The sequence below is a fragment of the Cetorhinus maximus genome, chromosome 6 (assembly GCF_964194155.1).
Source record: "Cetorhinus maximus chromosome 6, sCetMax3.hap1.1, whole genome shotgun sequence".
Classification (NCBI taxonomy): domain Eukaryota; kingdom Metazoa; phylum Chordata; class Chondrichthyes; order Lamniformes; family Cetorhinidae; genus Cetorhinus; species Cetorhinus maximus.
Genome location: NC_135884.1, coordinates 98323357 through 98336292, shown reverse-complemented (window position 1 = coordinate 98336292; position 12936 = coordinate 98323357). Strand labels below are relative to the sequence as shown.

Genomic DNA, 12936 nt, shown 5'->3' with positions numbered 1-12936 from the left:
AAGGAAGTTGGTTGTGGTTGTTGGAGGTCAGTCATCTCAGCTCCAGTACATCACTGCAGGAGTTCCTCACGGTAGTGTCCTCAGCCCAAACGTCTTCAGCTGCTTCATCAAATACCTTCCTTCCATCATAAGTGGGGATCTTGGCTGACGATTGCACGATGTTCAACACCATTCGCAACTCTTCAGATGCTGAAGCAGTCCATGTCCAAATGCAGCAAGAGTCGGACAATATCCAGGCTTGGGCTGACAAGTGGCAAGTAACATTTGCGCCACAAAAGTGCCAGGCAATGACCATCTCCAACAAGAGAGAATCTAACCATTGCCCCTTGATGTTCAATGGCATTACCATCACTGAATCCCCCACTATCAACATCCTGGGGGTTACCATTAACCAGAAACTGAACTGGACTAGCCATATAAATACTGTGGCTACAAGAGCAGGTCAGAGGCTAGGAATCATGTGACGAGTAACTCACCTCCTGACTCTCCAAAGCCTGTCCACCATCTACAAGGCACAAGTCAGGAGTGTGATGGAATACTCCCCACTTACCTGGATGAGTGCCACTCCCACAACACTCAAGAAGCTTGACACCGTACAGGACAAAGCAGCCCGCATGATTGGCACCACATCAACAAACATTCACTCCCTCCACCACCGAAGCACAGTAGCAACAGTGTGTATGATCTACAGGATGCACTGCAGGAATTCACCAAGGCTGCTTCGACAGCACCTCCCAAACCCACAACCACTAACATCTAGGAGAACAAGGACAGCAGATAGATGGGAACACCACCACCTAGAAGTTCCCCTCCAAGTCACTCAACATCCTGACTTGGAAATATATCGCTGTTCCTTCACTGTTGCTGGGTCAAAATCCTGGAACTCCTTCCCTAACAGCATTGTGGGTGTACCTACACCACATGGACTGCAGCAGTTCAAAAACGCAGCTCACCACCACCTTCTCAAGGACAACTAGGGATGGGCAATAAATGCTGGCCCACATCCCCTGAATGAATATAAAAGGAAACCTGGGAAGTCCCTGCCGCCACCTGCTGTGGATCAGACAGCATGATGTGCTCACCAGATTGTGACCCCGAGGTTACTCTGGAACTAGGTCCCATCGAGGTGTGTGTCTCTGCACTGGTGGAGGGTGTGGGTGAGGGGACTTCAATTAGGATGTCATCAGAATCTTCTTCCGAGGTATCTTTGGGGCTTGATTCGAGAACCTGGGTCATGGACCCCCTCAGCTGCTTCCCAGATGTACCTGCGAAAGAAAGGAGAGATAATTAGTGCATGGCCAGGACTACGCAACAAGGGAACTGACTCACAGCATGTTTGTCTGATGGATGTTGCACTGCTGGATCCTCACTTGATTGAGCACTGCCGACCTCACCATCAGCACAGGAATGTTCCAGATCATCGCCTGCCAGCTGGATGGTTCTATTTTCAAAGTCTGTGAGGACCTTGATGTCATGCATTCCTCCACCAGTCTGCGACTTCTCACTTTTGTTGTGTGCCAGCTTGTCCAGCATGAATACAGATGGAGAGAGTGTAAGCAGGACACCTGCCAGGCCAGGTGAAGAGGATGCCTGGAATGTGTGGGCGGTGAGTGGTGACACGGATGTAATGAGGATACAATCCACAGGGCAGATGAAGGTGTGTGTGAGAGCGAGAATGGTGATGTCCCTTGAACTGGCAGTGAGTGAGATCCCTGTGGATGTGTGGTGGACTTATGAGTGTGTGAGTTGAGAGTGATGAGAAGAGTGACTTACCCTGGCGGAACAGAGGAGATCATTCATCCTCTTTCAGCATTGGGTGGCTATCTTCTTTTGCAGGGCGTGGCGCTGATCACCACTGCCACTGCCTCTCATACTGGATTGGTGACCTTGCTTGCTGGTCTTCATCTAGAAGAGGGGTATATGACTTCTCATCTGGCCTCCACTGCATCCAGTAGGCGCCTGATGGAGGCATCGCTAGATTGGGGGCAGCATGTTTCCTCCCTTTAGCAGCCATGACTTTCTAGCAGCTTCCGATGAGTTAGAGAATGCTAGCTCTGTGCATGTGCGTCCTTTAAATATGGCTTGAGGTGTTGGCAGGGCGGGTGAATCAGAAGCCGCCCTGCCAGCGCCCTGGTGTGTTTCCCGGGAATGCATTATTAATGAGGCAGGATGCTCCGGGAATGGGACGATACGGCAGGAAATGCTGCCATTGTAGTCGGTGGGTAAGACATCCTTTTTCCCGCCAACTACCACATTTTGTGCACATCTGGGACAATTCCCCCCATAGTACTAAGAGGCGTCAATCTCTTTGAGTGGGAGAATCATCAGTTTAGACTCATAAATCTTCCAAAGATAGGTCTTAGCAGTTCAGCAGGCTTTTAAATATTGTAAAATAAAGACTATGGGCAGAATCTTCGGCTTGGCGAGCGGGGACGGGGCCCACTCACTGAAGCATAAAATGGCATGGGGTGACATCAGGCATGCGTTCCGACGTCACCAAGTGTCATTTAGATTTTCAGTTTGGCGGGCGCGCAGCCAAGTCAGCTGCTTGCCCACCGAACTGTCAAAGGCCTATTAAGGCCAGTTAAAAAGCAACCAGGTAAGCCCAGGTGGCCTTCACATTTTTCATGGAACCTCATCCACGGGCGGGATGAGGTTTCATGAATGACTTAAAATTTTCAGAAAAATTTTTATTAAAATTAGTGCACATGTCCCAGCTCATGTGACAGTTTCACATGAGGGGACATGTCATAAAAATGTTTTTAACACTTTATTAAACTGTTTAAGCTTAAAACTAATCTCTGCGATTAATTACTGCGCTCTTTCATGTGCATGCTTCCGGGCACGTGTCACTCTGGGCAAGCCTTAATTGGCCCACCCACGTAAAATGGCGGTGCCCAGCTGATTGGGGTGCTGATCAGCTCCACGCCTGCCCGCGCCCACCCCCACACAACCCCACCAACGGGGAGAAAATTCTGCCCTATTTTAATCCCGGGGTCTTAAAAAACTTCAAATGTGAAATTGCAGGTTTACTCTCAGTATCTCCCAGAGATCCCAAAGACGTATCGGTTAATGCGGAGTTCACATGCCCTCTAGTCTTTCAGTTATCCTTTGGGTACAGATTGACTTGACTGAGTTGTGGATCCAACGAGTCTTTCATAATACATCTAAAAGGCTGCTGCTGGAGAGGTAGCCCTGGGCTTCTTTCCATGAAACAGTTTTTCTAAATGGGACGTTGGAATAAATATTTTTAAGCTCAGCACAGTTTTTCATCAGGAAGCCCTGAAACATTTTCCTTGTTGACTCCTAACTGCAGCAGTATGTGTGGATGTATTGAACTATATAGGCCATCTGCCAATTTATCTGCTCCAGTTAAATAAAGTGAATGAAAGAGGCACTGATCTCATGACGAGCAGTTTAAGAAAAACGCTCCACTGTACAATATCTTGGACTTCAGAAACTACACAGGAAAGACTGTGAGAAAGGAAAGTTTGTAATTTAACTTGTAAGAAAAGTGAATCAGTTAAACACCTACCCGTGTCATGCCAGCTGACATTTCGCCGTAATTTATCATTAGGTACTTGACCATTTGTACCTTCAGCATTTCTCTGTTGGAAACCACATAAAGGACTGAATTAATTCAGCGTTAAAAAGATGGACGGACACACACACACACAACAGATTTTTCAAACAGAATCATAACCTTAAAATTAGGAGCAGAAATCTAATAATTTTATTGTATCAGTGGGTGGAATCTTCTGCTCTTGCTGTGGTGAGTTTGGAGGTAAAGGGTATGTAATTAGGCAGGATGGTTCTGGGTGGGAAGGCTCATGGTCGACCTTTCCACCCCACCGCCAACTGAGGCCCTTAAATGGCCAATTAATGACCACTTAAAGGCCTCATCTCGTCACCATTGGGATTAACTCAGCTGCAGGTGGGCCTGTCGCCATGCGACATGCATGACTGGTGAAACTGTGTGAGCAGCTTGTCACCTCGGGGAGGGGGCTGTGGGGTGTCCCTCAATCAAAGGCAGTCAGTGCCTGATCGAGGGATTGGACATCAGGCAGGGGAGACCTGCTGAGAGCAACCCATCTGCCCTTGCTTCCGACTCCCCTGACCTCCTCTCCCTGCAGCGTGAAACCAACCCCCCTCCCTCATCCACGACATTACTTATCTGTAGCCTGAGTCCTCTGCTATCCTGGAACTCCAGAAGTGTTCTTACAGCAGCAGCCATGGCCTCCTCAGTGACGCTGCTGAGCACAAGAGCTGCCAGTCTCTGATTGGTCTCGCTAGGCGAGACTTCCGCCCCGGGGTCTTGATTCTAGGGAAAGGCCCACCAGTGCCCTCACCACTGCCTTATTGGCTTGTGGTTCATCAGGCCTTCCCAAAAAGAGGCAATGCTGTCTCTTGCCAGCTCTCCAGCCAACAGGCACAACCCTTGACTCCTTAACCAGATTCTACCCAGTATCTTTACTTGAAAGCTGTCTGTTCTTGTAGGAAATGGATTTCAAAATGATACTTGATTGATTAGAGTGAAACATTGTGCACTGTGTAGCGTGAGGTAGAAGTGATGTGGGGGCTGGATGGAGAGGGTAGTGCTGGAAGCCCCTATCAAAATGTAGGACCTCTAGAGGTGGTGCCTCCAGTGGTGAGTTATCAGAGTTTTTAAAAGCACATCGCACACAAAAAAGAAGAGAATATCTTACACCATGCACGATTCAGGAAACAGACTGAATGCAAACCAGTAAGATTCAAAGTACAACTGGCTAAATATTAACTAAAATACTAGAAACAAGACTTTCGGGTAGTTTTGACTTAATTTGCACATCAGGAAATTGATGGGATTGTGTGCAACACTGGTTTTACATCCTGCCTGATTTTACTCTCCATTGAAGGTCAATATTGGATGGGGTGTAAATCCAATCTTCCACACCATTCCATCGGTTTTCTGTTAGGCCAGTTGAATTAAGGTTGCACCCAAAGATTCTCTCCCTGGTGGCTCAAAATTTATAAAATTGAAATCAACTTGTCTTGACAGAGCGGACCATAGTTTATAGAATTAAGCCAGTTCTAATGAAGGATTAAGTCTTTCTTTCAGACTAACCTATTGTGCATTTACAGCATTTCCTGTTTTCTGGCTCTGCTCTGACAGCCTCTGCTCAGAGGCCTTGACTAAAAGTAGGCAGAATGGAAATGTTAACTAACTCTTCTGAGGTCATCATCAATGCCAAAAATACCTGATGGCTGCTTTGATCTTGGAAACAGAGGGTTGCCAGTTGAGATTGTTCTTGGGGTCATAAGAAAATGTCATTCGATGAACAATATGCATTCTAACAACAACTGATTAGACCCTAGCTGATGGCAGGGTAAAGTTGAAGTCACTATTTTTCACAGTAGCTGGTATACCATTGGAGGAGGACAGTGGCGTCCTTTGTAAATTGAAAGACCTGATTTAATTAGCACTTACATGACATATTTGAAGAAATAGAGAGAAAGAACTTAATAATTTTTCTAGAAAGTATTGTTATATGTAAAAACTATCCTGCAATAAAACTGAACCATAACTGAATGCACTGCAAAAGAGGTTTCATGTCTTTTACATTCTTTGAGCCTGGAGCACTCCACTGTTACGCATGTTTCGGCTTCCCACTCATTAAAATGAAAGAAAGTATGCTTATGGAGAGGGAACATTCTACAGTAAAACCCACTTTCTTTTCCTTTCAAGTGAACTATTTTTCCTGTAGCAACAACTGTGGAAAGCAACTTTTTCCCTGAAAAGTTTCAAGGCTTCAAAATGTAATCCTGAGTATGTACAATTGAAAAGGAACTTACCTTTTTTTGACACTTGTGCTCTTTCTTATGCCTGCATTTGTTCTTTGAAGAGTATACATGTTTGGTGGACTTGAATGACTCAAGACGACTTCTCATGTTTCGTTGGAAAACTTCCCTTTCTTGCCTTTCTTGTTCACCTTGAGCGATGAAGTGCCGGCTATAATTTCCTTGATACTTGTATAATATGGAACCAACATTAATCATAATAAAAACAACAAGTAAAGTATACATTGAGAGTGCCAACAATCGAAATGTTATTAACTGTCAAACAGCAATAATAGTACCTACCCTGTCCTTTAATTGAGTCAGCATGGGGAGAATTTTCTCCCCATCAGGCAGGTCAGTTGGGAGCCGGTGCGGGGCAGGCCTGGAGCCGATCGCCACCTGCGATCAGCTGCGTGCCGCCATTTTAAGTGGGTGGGCCAATTAAGGCCCGCCCAGCATGACGTGCACCCGGAAGCGCTCAGCACTGTCTGTGCAGGTGGGGGGAAGAGGGAGAGTCGGGGCCTGTGCTCTTTCGCGCACGTGCGTGAAAGAGCGCAGAAATCTCCCTGAGGCAGCTCCGTGCCTCAGGGAGATTAAGTTCAGTGCAAAAGATGTTAAAAATTAAAAAAAATTATTCAGACATGTCCCCTCATGTGACAGTGTCACATGAGCTGGGACATATTTATGAATTTTAATTTAAAATTTTAATTTAATTTATAAACCCTTCATGAAACCTCATCCTGCCCGTGGATGAGGTTTCACGAGAAATGCAAAGGCCGCCTGGGCTCTTTGCCTGCCGCCAACCTTAAGGTTGGACGGGCAGCCCTGACAATTGCTTTAATTAGTTTCTTAATGGCCTTAATAGGCCTTTGACAGTTCGGCGGGCCCACCTCTGCATGCTGACCAGAAGATTCTGCCCCATGTGTAGTTTCTCTGATCATACCCTGGATTTATGTAATAACACATTTTTGCTTTGTTTTTTCATTTTATGCTGTTAAATAAAAGGTCTGCTAATATAGGCTGTCAGTATCTACATCACTGTGTTGTCCAAGATTCCCAAAAGGTTGTTCCTGATCACAATTCATGGAGCAGCTGAGGGAAGGAGGAACTATTTCCACTGTTGAATGTTAGGGAGAGGGGAAGTCAAATGGAAAAGTCAATTTTCTTTTGTAGTGGAGTTGGAGAGACTCAGCAGCAGGCTCTTGATTGGAAGTGAATGGGTGACCATGTGGACTGTAAATTAAAGGGTAAAGAAATATAAACCATTATATTCATGACAGCTGAGTTATCTGTGGATTAACACTTCTCTGTCCTAAATTTAACCAATTATGACATTTTCCTGTAATGTCTTTGAATTAATACATTTGGATACATGTATGTAGTTACAACGGGCTGAACATTGCCAGCCCTCTAGGGATGGTCTGAAAGATGACAGAGCAACCTGTAAACAGGACAGGGAAGGCATTCATCGCACACATTTTACCCATGCTGGGGAAGGTGGAGGATAGCCTCTTTCCAAGAGGCCAACTGAACCACTTAACTGGCCTATTAAGGCCTCTTCCTGCTGCCACTGGATTTTACCAGTGGCGGATGGGTCCTCCACAATGTTGGGAGACTGGTGAATCCTGGTGGCCTCCCTGATGACTCAGTTGGGGGTGGAGGGGGTGGTGCGTGTGTGTGTGTGTGTGTGGGGTTGGCAGTGGGGCTCCTAATTGGTCACTCTGTCCTATGGAGAGGCTGCCCAATGGCAATGGCCACCCTTGCAGCCACGCACCCTTTTCCCTCACTCCCTGACTGGTCCCGGTGCTCCTAAATCCCACTTATATGTTGCAAGGACAACCTGCTCCCCTGGTGTCCTCTCTGCTAGATGCAGTGCCATGAATGGCCACTGCTCTTGATGGCATTGCTGAGCTGCCGGCCCTCCAATTGGCTGACATTCATGAGGCGGGTGCCCATCCTTGAAAGGGATGGGAGTCACGTTGGCAACTCATCAGTTGCCACATGACCAAAAAATGCAGCCGGGGATCCCACAAACAGCCGAGGCAGGGTTGCCCTCTGCTTTATGGCTCGTTGTCGTTGCCACATCAACAAAATTCCAGCCAGCATGTGCATTAATACATAACCAGAAAAAAAAATTCTGCTCACAATACATGTTAAGATTGACCTATTTGATAGCAATCATAAGAAATCATATTATTTTTCCTTCTTTAGTCTTGGGATGCTGAGGTCAACTGTGACACCCTCATCATCCTCTAGCTAACATCAGCTAACAGATCAAACCTAACCTATTTCTGTTCTATATAGTTCATTACTACCCCATTTACTACTCAAGGTGACATGTATGCCACTGTTATTTCTCAAGATCCCTGTATGGGTTATAAAAGTGTCTTACCCTTCTCCTTGGCTTGTATAGGTTCTCTCTTAAGACATGGTGCATCACTGTGTCTTCCCGATCTCTGCCACTCCTCACTGTTTCAATCACTTGTAAATCTAGACACACTGCGCTCCCGCTCTCCCTCCTGACATATGTAAACAAAAGTCATGCACTATAATACAATACAATGTCTTTATTTAATTAGCGTAGTTGTTAATGTAACATTGTAGCAGTCAACTGGCCACAGCTCTGGAGGATTCTTAACTCCACTAGCAACCTCTGTGACAGGTAGTGATCGACCACTGCCAGGCAGCAGACATCAATAATCACAGTCATCCAGCCTCTTAGAGAAGATAAAAAAGCAGGAGGAGAAAATGGGTTAAATGGAAATTCAACAAAACAATATTTCTGTAATCTTAAGTAATTTACTAAAGCATTTAAAAATAATTTGAACATATCACAATAATTGAATTGCTACTTCAAATCAACGCAAGACTGAAAACTACAAATAGAACAAGACATTTAAAGAACAATAAGATATTAAAACATTAATTTTGATGCCCCAGTTTTGCAATGGTTTTTCCATTTTGTTTTTTGCTTCATTTTACAATGAGGCAAACATTGTCACACTGAAGGCATGTCTAATAAAGAAATTTTAATGATGGAAAGCAGAGCAGAAGTGAGGTAGATTATGACAGCCATATTTCTCCTCTGTTGGTTAGCTGCTTTGAGCATTACTAAGATATTAATGCGCACAAACTGCTCTTAAACATGCTAAGTATTGGCTAATGCACTGGTTCAATGTTGGAAAACGACAAATGTGTATTTTGTGGCAAAATTCACATGATGCACCGAGGTACAGATTAGTGGAAGGGGTCGGTATTACATTAATCACATTTACATAAAGTTGTGCAAAGGGATCACGTAGTTTTCTTAATGTCTAATTCTTTGAGAATCCTGAAGTGGTACATTAAGCAGTTTAGTCACTGCTTGGACATCACAAGATGTAGTCAATAGAATTTGACGGCAGTAAATAGATTTATTGCATTTACATGGTTCAATAAATCATGGAAACTAGTCACAGAATCCATTTGCAAATATTGCTTGTAGTCGACCTTAGTCTTTAAGTCTCAGCTTCACGTAAACAGCAGACATTAAGAAAAAGCACAATTAGCCAATGTTCCCATTATTATGATTGTTATGGTTATAGAGCTCATTACTATAACAGACTGTATAATATTCAATGTGTAATATTTGAAACTGAATATTAAAACAAATCACCTTGTCAAAAAAATCTGACAATATTATCAGAATTCTTAATTTATCTTCTAATTATGCATATGCTCATCTATATATGTATTATAAATATAATACATAAATAGATCTAAGAACATCAATTTTCAACTCCATAAACTTGAGGCCGTATAAAACTCTGCTGCCTGTGTCTTACCTTGCACCATGCCGCATTCACCTCTCACCCCTGTGCTTGCTACATTGGCTCCAGGTCAAACAATGTCTTAATTTTAAAATTCTCATCCTTCTTTTCAAGTCCCTCCAAGGCCTTCCCTTCCCTAACACGCTTCCCTATCTCTACAATATCCTCCAAGCCCACAGCCCTCTGAGATATCTCCTTTATCTAATTCTGGCCTCTTCAGCATCCCTCATTTTAATCATTCCATCATTGATGACCGTGCCTTTGGCTACCTAGGACCTAAGCTATGGAATTCCCTTTCGACACCTCTCTGCCTTTCTACTTCGTTTTCCTCCTTCATGACACTCCTTAAAACCTATCTCTTTGGCTAAACCTTTGGTGATCTTACCTAGTATCGCCTTACGTGACACAATGTAATCTTTTATTTTGTAATACTCCTGTTAAGTGCCTATGTTAAGGGTGCTATATGAATACAAATTGTTGTTGTACACCTGACTAGAGAATGAGTAACACACTCCCAAATGCAAATTGCAAAATGCTGAACTCTCCAGCTCTGAAATACAAACTCATGTCAGCAGGATGACTATACTCACAGGAGGTTTGTTACAGATGTTTCAGAGAATGACGTTCTACTTGGCATAGATGCAAATGTGAATTTTCCTGATGACATGTGACCTCCCTTAAAAGATAATACAAAGTTACATTTAATTTCAACAGGTCGCTAAATATATTCACTTTAGTCTCACAATGGAAAATAAGGAAATAATTTGTACTTACGTATTAAATAACAGAATTAAACTTTACTGAGACTTTCCCAAACTGTATGGCTCAGAGCTATAGTAGGCAGTGCATCTATCCACTGTGACAGAATGTAAATTGACTCCACTTGTTAAAGATAAAAAGTGATGAAATGGAAAACAAATGTATTTCCTGAACAATGCAGTGGGTAAATGCTCAGGGCCACACTGAGCAGGGAAATAAGGTTTGATCTTGGGTCTGTGCTGAATTATCTGTACTCAGCTGGGCTAATGATAGCCCTTTAATAAATAGGCTCAGTGTTCTGGGCTAGGGTGAGGAAGAAACTCAGCAGTCCTATTACCCATGCCTGATACAGGGAATTTTGTTGGGAAATTCATATGTATGAGTATCAGGTGAGGAGAGGTTCCAGATTGTTAATGGTGCTTCCCATGATTAACAACAGCCCACCAGCACTGTGTGTACCTACGCACACATGGAGCAGTTAGCTGAGGTAATGAAGGGCTGCCATGTATCTGCAGAATCTTTAGAAGAATGTAGGGAGAGAGAGAGAAGACCTTCCTTTTGAGATGGATCAATGACACACGTGCTTACTCAGTCAAAAGGAAAGGCAAATAACCAGTCTCACCTTTCTGAAAAATTTACACATTAACCTCCCTAACTGAACCCAGTGTCTGATGTTCTCTCCCTTCTGTTGGGAATATTTTTCAGTGTTCAACACCCTACTTAAACAGCTCATCTGTGATTGGAACTTTTCTCTCTGGAGAGTTCTAGCAGTAGGAGACCAACTTGTGCATCCTTATGCCTTACCCTAAAATTACCCTTTATAAATCATAATTTTTCAGACATGCAAAACTAAAACACATGGATGCAATTCTGTTACAAGTAAATTCTTGTCAATGTTGTTTCTAAGTCTAGAGGCAGAATTTTACACCTCGTGGTTGGGTACCCTCCCGACCTGATCAGGCGTAAAATGGCACAGGAAGATATCGGGCATGCGTCCTGACATCATCCCACACGTGTGCAATCTTCAAGTCGGTGGACGCATGCAGATGTCGTAGTCACATCCGCCATCAATTAAAAGGCCACTTAAGGTCATTAAAAAGCCAACTGATCCAGATTTTACACTGCCCGAGTGATTTTGTGCTCGTCACATGGGCAAAACGGGCAGGCGGGCAGCCCCCATTTTGCAAAACCTCATCCAAGGGAAGGATAAAAAGGGTCAGCAGCATTGCCAGTGTGAGTATTGAGCGGTTTAGGAGATAGTTTGCTGCTGGTTGCTTATTTAAACTTAGCAGCTTCATCTCAGTTCTGAGCTTCATTCTTAGCATTTCTAGGCTTCATTTCAAGACTTATTGGTGTCTCCAACGCCCCCAGAGGATTTGGACTGCGTGGACCCTTCCAGGTATCAGACAGCTTTCCCTTATCCTGGTAATGGAGATTGTGTTCTCCGCTGGAGACACCTCCTCTGAGAAGGAAGAGAGGGGCAGAAGGAAGAGGAGGCCAGGTTCCCCAATGCAGCTTCCAGGGGAGCAACCTGTGGGAGGAGAGGCGCAGGCACAAGGGGCGCAGGGCCAGCAGGTAGTTCAAGGTGGTAGGGGCTGCAGAAGACGCCACTATCCTGCTGCCAGGGTTTACAGGCAGTGATGTAGCTACCTCAATATGTCCAAGGTGCAATGCTGAAGGAGGCTCCATCTCTCCAGAGAGACTGTGACCTCCATTTGTCAGATGATTGGGCCTGAGATCAGCTCCAACTGTGTAGGTGGACACTCCATGCCAGTGGCTCTGAAGGTCACAGTGGCCCTCAACGTCTATGCCTCTGGCTCTTTCTAGGGGTCAGTGGGGTTCCCCTGCATCCAGAGTGAATCGACTGCACACATGTGGCCTCAAGCCGCCAGCGGGTCAGCTGGGTGCCTTCGTCAACAGGAAGGGATTCCACTCAATGAATGTCCAGATGACCACAGGACACAGATTCTGCAAGTCTGTGCAAGGTATCCTGGCAGCTCCCACGCTGCTTATTTCCTGAGACACTCTCAGGTGCCGAGGCTATTCAGTGCTCCAGCCCGACTGGATGGATGGGTGCTAGGTGACAAGGGGTATCCATTGAAAAGGTGGCTTATGACACCTCTCCACCACCCAAGAACAGAGGCAGAGCAGCGTTATAATAGAAGTCATGCCTCCACAAGGGCAGTGATAGTGAGGACCATAGGTCTTCTGAAGATGTGCTTCCGATGCTTGGACCGTTCAGGGGGTGCACTACAATTCACCCCAGAATGGGTGTCACTGATAGTGGTTACATGCTGCACTCTCCACAATCTGGCACTGGCAAGTGGGGGCCCACTGGAGGAAGAGGATCTTGAGGCAGCTCCACACGCCACAGAGGATGAGTCCTGTAGTTAATCAGAAGAGGAGCATGGTGAGGAGAATGCTGAGGGCATGGACGCAGACCTCTGTAACCTTCAGGGAGGCAGGGACACCAGGGATGCTTTGATCCAACGCTCCTTCAGCTAGGCTGCCAAAGATATTCTTCCACCACATGGCAGGACTGCCGCCTCCA

At 45.0% G+C, this 12936-nt stretch overlaps 1 protein-coding gene across 1 annotated transcript in view; it reads right to left on the bottom strand.

The window, feature by feature from the left end:
* Positions 1-12936, bottom strand: part of slc9a5 (solute carrier family 9 member A5) — a 164858-nt gene that overhangs the window by 22842 nt on the left and 129080 nt on the right. Inside the window, exons 10-13 of the mRNA XM_078544154.1 lie at positions 10217-10302; positions 8210-8336; positions 5833-6006; positions 3536-3608 (exon numbers count right to left, since the gene is read on the bottom strand). Of these exons, the coding sequence (XP_078400280.1) occupies positions 3536-3608; positions 5833-6006; positions 8210-8336; positions 10217-10302 (460 nt within the window). The remainder of the gene's footprint in view (positions 1-3535; positions 3609-5832; positions 6007-8209; positions 8337-10216; positions 10303-12936) is intronic.